The sequence below is a fragment of the Penaeus vannamei genome, chromosome 7, assembly GCF_042767895.1.
Source record: "Penaeus vannamei isolate JL-2024 chromosome 7, ASM4276789v1, whole genome shotgun sequence".
NCBI classification, from domain to species: Eukaryota; Metazoa; Arthropoda; class Malacostraca; order Decapoda; family Penaeidae; genus Penaeus; species Penaeus vannamei.
In genome coordinates this window covers 8448663-8456162 of record NC_091555.1, presented here as the reverse complement: position 1 = coordinate 8456162, position 7500 = coordinate 8448663, and the positions used below count along the sequence as shown (strand labels likewise).

Here is a 7500-nt window from a genome sequence, read left to right as displayed (position 1 = left end):
ATAGTATGAAAAGGTGAAGAGACGGAAATGGAACAAAAGCCCTGTGGAATCGGGTTAAAGAAGAGGAGAGGGCTCGGGAGACACAGGGATAAACTGAAAAAAGAATGCACGCGCGCGCGCACGCACACACACACACACATACACACACACACACACACACACACACACACGCACACGCACACGCACACGCACACGCACACGCACACGCACACGCACACGCACACGCACACGCACACGCACACGCACACGCACACGCACACACACACACACACACACACACACACGAGAGAGAGAGAAAGGGCGGTGCCCTTCCTCCCCCATCCTCTTTCCCGCTTCGTGGCCGTAATTAACGCGTTATGCAAAGCCTTTTGGACGCCCTGAATGCATTCCCCGAGACCCGCGTCCTCGCAAACGGCGTCGCCCGAGTCTTGCCACGGGTTCGCTGCTCCTGTCTCGCTCTGGAACGAGACCTAAGGCAGGCCGTGCCGAAAGAACGGCGTGCGAAAGGAACGGCGGACGTGAGCGACATGTAACAGCGAAACCGCGACTCCACCAACGTACTTTCCTGACTTCAAATTGATGGGGGATTTTCATCCCTTCTGTCACGTCAATGACAAAAACGTAAAAAAAATCCAGAAATAGGTGAAAAAGTAATGATAAAAAATGCACCAAGTGAAACTGCATTCTTAATCCCGGTGGAGAAGTATAAAAAGTACAGTCTGTCTTGAACTGCCTACATTATGAATTTGTCCAAAGAACCTTTTCAACTCGCTCTCCACGACGCCCTCCCCCCCCACCCCCACTCAAGGAGGGGAGGAAACAGAAAAACAGCGCCAGCGATTCTCGAATAAGCCCGATAACAATTAGGAGCAGATCGTTAAGAGAAATGGCACCGCAGTCTGGATCACGCGAAAACCCGCGCAATAAAAAGGGAGAAAAAAGGTCGGACGCGATCAAGCAGACTCGTTACACTCGGCGACAGATCTGCGCCATCTGCAACTTTTTCGCGTCGAATGGCACTCGTGGTCTTGAGACTTGCGGAATGGACATTAAATTAAAGATGAAAGAAACTGCATCCGCACAGTGGCGAGGATGGAAAGGGTCAACCTTCACACGAGGTCTACCGTAAGTAACACCCCCCCCCCAAAAAAAAAGAAAAAAAAAATCACGGGCACTTTCGTGCTAAATTCCTTTCCCTTTCACTTTCCCTCCGCTGCCCTCCCCTCTCTCCTCTCCTAAATGTCCTGTTCCTCCTACGAAGCCCTGACCTCTTACGGCCTGGGGACCACCACTTTAAAACTCCTTGAGAGAGCGCGTGGAGTAGGCGGAAGCAATTAAAGATTGCGCGGGTACAACACTTGTGTGTTTTCTTTTTATAACCGCTCCAGCTCTTTCCCCTGTCCTGCAGGCCTGGACACTCCGAGGCACCCTCGGCCGTCGCTCGCCGCCTCGTGCGAGAGCGCCGCGGGGCCACCAGTCGCCGCGCTCTCTCCTCAGAGCAGTCACGTGACCCTTCCGCGCCCGAAGGCAACTGACGCCCCAGTCGCTGGCCGCGTCGCATTCCTCCGCATGGCCGGGCTTTGGTTAGCGATAAGGAACGGCGGTTCACGGGCTGTATGAGAACTCCTAAATTCTCCTGCGACAAAAACTCACATCCAAAGAAAAGTTACTTCATGATCTCTATAACAATGCTTTTCACAAAAAAAAGAAAAAAAAAGCTATTGCGGCTTATCAAAAATAAAAGACAGAACGAAAATATCTCCCAAGCCAAGCCATCGATCCGCTCGCCGGGAGGAAGATCAATTTGTCATCAATCGAAAGACCATTATTGACTTTCCTTGCACGATCGTCTGCCGGAGGAACCATCAAACTGCCAGGGTATAAGAATCTCCACATCCTTTACTATCGCCTCTATCAGAAAGAGAACGTAGATGTAAAAACTTAAAACATTAATCATGGAACCCAGCTGCTCCTCACGACACAGCAAAGCCTATCAGAACCAACGTAGCCCCTACCGGTAGCTCCCAAGGCCCCCTCCCCCTCCCCCTTCGGATGTCAAGCTGGGTCTTCCGCCTAAACTGCTAAGGTGACATGACCCGAACGGAGCCCCTGAGATGCAAACCAAGGCTTGGGACAAGAGATGAACAAAGGCTTAATAGACCCTTTACATTCCCTGTCAGTTCTGATAACCCAAAGATAGTCGCAGAATCAATGATAAAACGAAGAAGCTAAAGAAAGAGCGTCTTTGGATATACACTTTTTTCAAAAGCAGAGAAAATATCTCTGAAGGACATTCCGGTGAACATGAAAATACAAAAAAAAAAAAAAAAAACGCTGTCCCAAACGCAAAATAATAATAACAAACACAATGTTAGTCCCAAAAGTGGTTTACGTTTCCACGACAAAGTAAACATGACGTCGCTACCGCCCGCCACAATGTTTGGCCAGAGAACCGCGCCGGGAAAACACTCAGGGTCTGGGCGCCTGGGCAGAGAGAGTTATGAAGTCAGGCTCTGGGCTCCACTGCTGACAGAACGGGAGGAAATACGGAACAAAAATACTGAGTGGTGAACTTTCAAGAGTAAGTATGTCATCCCAAAACAAATCTTATCGCCAGAGCTGTACCACAGCAAGACCATCAAACTATCATCTGCTTATTATTTCGTGGGAAAAGAACCGTCACATTAATCTTAAAAGTCTTCATTAACGTTCCATAACTTTAATGACGTCAACCTGACGGATGAATCTAATTACATTATCAGGTGATCGCGCCAGTGCAACAGTTATGCTAATTACAAAAAACCAATACAAGTTTGTACAACGGGAAAAAAGGATATCTATCCCCCTACGAAAATTGAAACAGGATCAAAGCAAACAAATAAACGCCAATGAAGAAAGAGACAAACCAACAAAGGAACAAAAGTAAGCCGTCGTCGTCTGCGGCCGGAGTCCCGTCATGGCACGATCAGACGACGTCGCCGTCGGAACGAGGCCTTCGCCGCTCGCTCCCTGGGGGGAAGGGGGGAGGAAGAGAGGAAAAGGGGAAGAAAGGAGGAGGAGGAAGAAAGGAGGAGGAGGAAGAAAGGAGGAGGAGGAGGAAGAAAGGAGGAGGAGGGGGACGAAGAGGAGGAGGAGAAAGGGGACGAAGAGGAGGAGGAGCAGGAGGGGGACGAAGAGGAGGAGGAGGAGGGGGACGAAGAGGATGAAGAAAGGAGGAGGAGGGGAAAGGGGACGAGGAGGAGGAGGGGAAAGGGGACGAGGAGGAGAAAGGGGACGAGGAGGAGGAGGGGGACGAAGAGGCGGAGGAGGTCGACGAAGAGGTGGAGGAGGAGGACGACGACGAAGAGGTGGAGGAGGACGACGGCGACGAAGAGGTGGAGGAGGAGGAGGAGGAGGAGGACGAAGAGGTGGAGGAGGAGGAGGTGGAGGAGGACGAAGAGGTGGAGGAGGTCGAAGAGGTGGAGGAGGTCGAAGAGGTGGAGGAGGAGGAGGAGGAGGAGGAGGAGGAGGAGGAGGAGGAAGAGGTGGAGAGGGAGGAGGAAGAGGAGGAGGAGGAGGAGGAGGAGGACGAAGATGTGGAGGACGACGAAGACGACGAAGAAGAGGAGGAGCAACGGCGGAAGCAGCAGGACGAGGACGACGAAGACGACGAAGAAGAGGAGGAGCAACGGCGGAAGCAGCAGGACGAGGACGACGAAGAAGAGGAGGAGGACGACGACGACGAAGAAGAGGAGGAGAAGAGGAGGACGAGGATGATGATAAGAGGAAAAGGAGGACGAGGATGATGATAAGAGGAAGAGGAGGAGGACGAAGCAGAGGAGGAGGAGGAAGGGGAGGAGGATAGGAGGATAAGAGGAGGAGGAGGAGGATAAGAGGAGGAGGAGGAGGAGGAGGAGGAGGAGGAGGAGGAGGAGGAGGAGGAGGAGGAGGAGGAGGAGGAGGAGGAGGAAAGCAAGGAGGAGAAGAGGAGGAGGAGGAGGAAAGCAAGGAGGAGGAGGAGCAGAGGCCAGCCAGCCAGTGGGATGATGGAGGCGCGCGTGCCGGAGGTGCCCTGTTGCATATGGTGATCAATACTGCTGGCCACCACGTCCTCCACTCTCCACCATCCATCCACCGCCCTCCCTCCACCCTTCCACCCTTCCTCTCATCGTCCTCTTCCGCCTTCTCTTCCTCTCCCACTACAGCCTCCTCGTGCTCGTCCTCGTCCTCGTCCTTGTTCTTGTCATCGTCCCCCACCTCCTCCTCCTCGTCTTCTTTCTCTTCCTCCTCCTCACCTCCACCTAAAAGGCATGTGACCTCTTCCACCATCATCCCTCCCTACCCACGGCGCTCCCCGCCTCCTGGATCTCTTTCTCTCTTTCTTGCATCCTTCTATCTCTCCTCCTCCGCGCATATCCCCCCGTCTTTTCCCCCTTTTCTCTCTTCCTTCCCTGAATCTCCTATTTCTTTCCCTTCCCCTTATTTCCTTCCATCATCTCCATCTCTCCCTTCCCTTTCCATCTCCTTCCACCTCTCCCTCCCCTTCATCTCCTTCCACCTCTCCTCCCTTCCTCTCCTTCCACCTCTCCCTCCCCTTCATCTCCTTCCACCTCTCCCTCCCCTTCCTCTCCTTCCATCTCTCCCTCCCCTTCCTCTCCTTCCACCTCTCCCTCCCCTTTTTCTTCCACCTCTCCCTCCCCTTCCTCTCCTTCCACCTCTCCCTCCCCTTCATCTCCTTCCACCTCTCCCTCCCCTTCCTCTCCTTCCATCTCTCCCTCCCCTTCATCTCCTTCCATCTCTCCCTCCCCTTCCTTTCCTTCCATCTCTCCCTCCCCTTCATCTCCTTCCACCTCTCCCCTTCACCTCCCTTCCCTTCACCATCCCCCGCCCTTCTTCTAAGGAGCGCCCATCGCCCATCATCAGGCCTTCCCTAATCCTAGCTTGTCACACGGCGATCCACGTAATCCCGCGGATCGTCGCTCTAGGATTAAGGAACCAGAGTCATCGAGAGGAATCAGGGTCACTAAGATCCAGCGGTCTTACTGATGACACCCTGTGCCACGCAGGGCCAACCTCCTCCTGCCAGGGGCTACCCGCATCATGGTCAGCCTAACCCTTTGCGCCACTTGACCAACCCGCAATTTTCCTCTTGTCCACCTTTCCTTTTCTTACTTTATTTTTACTTTTACTTTTCCCGGAGGCACAATCCTATCGCCTTGAGGTACGCCCGTGATCCAGCCACGCATTGTCTCCTCACCCTTGCTCCACGCCACCAACTAATTACAAATTAATAATGATTATAAATTAATAATAAAAAAAGATAATAATAATAACAATGAAATAACAATAACAATAACAACAACAATAATATTAATAAAAACAATAACAATAACAATAATAATGATAATAATAAAAACAATAACAATAACAACATCAAAAGCCTAGAGAAAACGAGAGCTCCAAAGACGAACGCCACCAACCCCGCGCGCTCGCCCCTTCTGAAAGCTGACGGAGAAAAGAGGGGGAAGGGGAAACGAAGAGCGAAACACGCCTGAAAGGAGAAGCAAGAAGGTACACGTGAGGGACGGACCACGAACCTGGACAATCTTGGTCATCTCCTGCACGTCGATGACGCCGTTACCGTCTACGTCGTACATGCGGAAGGCCCATTTGAGCTTCTCCTCGGGGGTGCCCGCGCTCGTCACGTCGATGGCCAACAGGAATTCCTGCGAACGAACAGAAAACACATTAGGATCATCATTCATTCTATTCATTTATGTTTTACCATTTTCATGTATTCTTTTCCTCCTTTCTTTCTTTGGTGTGTGTGTGTGTGGGGGGGGGGGGGGGAGGCCAATCTGTGTCTATGTCTATGTCTCGAATTCTTCCCCTCCCTTCGCATTCGAAATTGCCGGTCTCTGGCTGCTTAACCTGCATGCAATCTGGCCGCCTCCACTTAGCACAGACGTCAGCGGAGTCGAAAGCGCGTCACGGCGCCGCTCATTCCGAGCACTGACGCTCCGACGAACGCGCCTCCCTCGACTAAAATGATAATTCACATGCCTTGGCGCCAGGCTGATGGGAGCGTCTAGGGCGAGGACTCTCCCCGCCTCGCTCGCCCCGCATTCCTCGCCTGCTTTGCACACACCCAAATGCAGAGGGAGGGAGGGAGGGGGGGAGAGAGAGAGGGGGGGAGAGAAAGAGGGAGGGAGGAGGGGAGAGAGAGAGAGAAGGAGGGAGGGAGGGGGGGAGAGAAAGAGGGAGGGAGGGGGGAGAGAAAGAGGGAGGGAGGGGGGGGGAGAGAAAGAGGGAGGGAGGGGGGAGAGAGAGGGGGAGGGAGAGAGAGGGAGGGGGGAGAGAGAGGGAGGGAGGGGGGAGGAGAGAGGGAGGGAGGGGGGAGGGAGAGAGAGGGGATGGAGGGGGGGAGGAGAGAGGGAGGGAGGGGGGGGAGGAGAGGGAGGGAGGGAGGGAGGGAGAGAGAGAGAGAGAGAGAGAGAGAGAGAGAAAGAGAGAAAGAGAAAGAGAAAGAGAAAGAGAAAGAGAAAGAGAGAGAGAGACAGACAGACAGAGACAAAGAGAGAGACAACCACAGAGGCAGATATAGAAAGACAAAGAGAGAGAGAGGGGGGGGACAGCGAGAGAGAAAGCGACAGAAGAGAGAGACAAATGGCCCAAGAGGATTGAGGCCTGGCCGGCTCTCCCCGCCGCCCTGCCTCCCGTGGGTGCTGGGGCCGTGAGTGGGCATACGGAGCCCCTGGAGATGTGGCCGCGGAAAGTTATTATTCTTGCATTCTGTCGTTTATTGCCGAGTCTCCTTCGTGTGCATTTGTCTCTATTCTCTTAATTTCTGGTATTTCGTTCTCTCTCTCTCTCTCTCTCTCTCTCTCTCTCTCTCTCTCTCTCTCTCTCTCTCTCTCTCTCTCTCTCTCTCTCTCTCTATTTCTCTAATATTTTCTCTCTCTCTAATATCTCTGTATACTTCTATTCTCTCTCTCTCTCTATTTTCTCTCTCTCTCCCTCTCTCTCTCTCCCTCTCTCTCTATCTCTCAATTTCTCTCTCTCTCTCTATTTCTCTCTCTCTCTCTCTATTTCTCTCTCTATCTCTCTATTTCTCTCTCTATCTCTCTATTTCTCTCTCTATCTCTCTATTTCTCTCTCTATCTCTCTATTTCTCTCTCTATCTCTCTATTTCTCTCTCTATCTCTCTATTTCTCTCTCTATCTCTCTATTTCTCTCTCTATCTCTCTATTTCTCTCTCTATCTCTATCTCAAAAAATCAGAGGCGAACGAGAACAAGAAAATATAGAAGATGAAGTAGAGGTTAAAAACGAAAGCAGGAAAATCAAAAGCGATTCCAAGGATTACAAAAAAAGGAAGGAGAATGACGAAATACGCAGGGAGGAAATGTAAACAAACTGTACTAATAAAACCCACATAATACCCCGATAGCAATCAGAATCCATGAATGGCCTACAGAGTATGAGGCCAGAGTAGGTGGGAGGGAGGGAGGGAGGGAGTGAG

The 7500-nt window shown here is 51.9% G+C and overlaps 2 protein-coding genes across 9 annotated transcripts in view; both read right to left on the bottom strand.

The window, feature by feature from the left end:
• The window catches only part of Nca (neurocalcin homolog), a 626340-nt gene that overhangs the window by 27356 nt on the left and 591484 nt on the right, over positions 1–7500 (bottom strand). The window lies entirely within an intron of this gene.
• The window catches only part of LOC113819578 (neuronal calcium sensor 2), a 338619-nt gene that overhangs the window by 1283 nt on the left and 329836 nt on the right, over positions 1–7500 (bottom strand). For all 4 annotated transcript variants that reach the window (XM_070123469.1, XM_070123470.1, XM_070123467.1 and 1 more), the window contains one exon: positions 5577–5705. In XM_070123469.1, coding sequence (XP_069979570.1) covers positions 5577–5705 — 129 coding nt within the window. The remainder of the gene's footprint in view (positions 1–5576; positions 5706–7500) is intronic.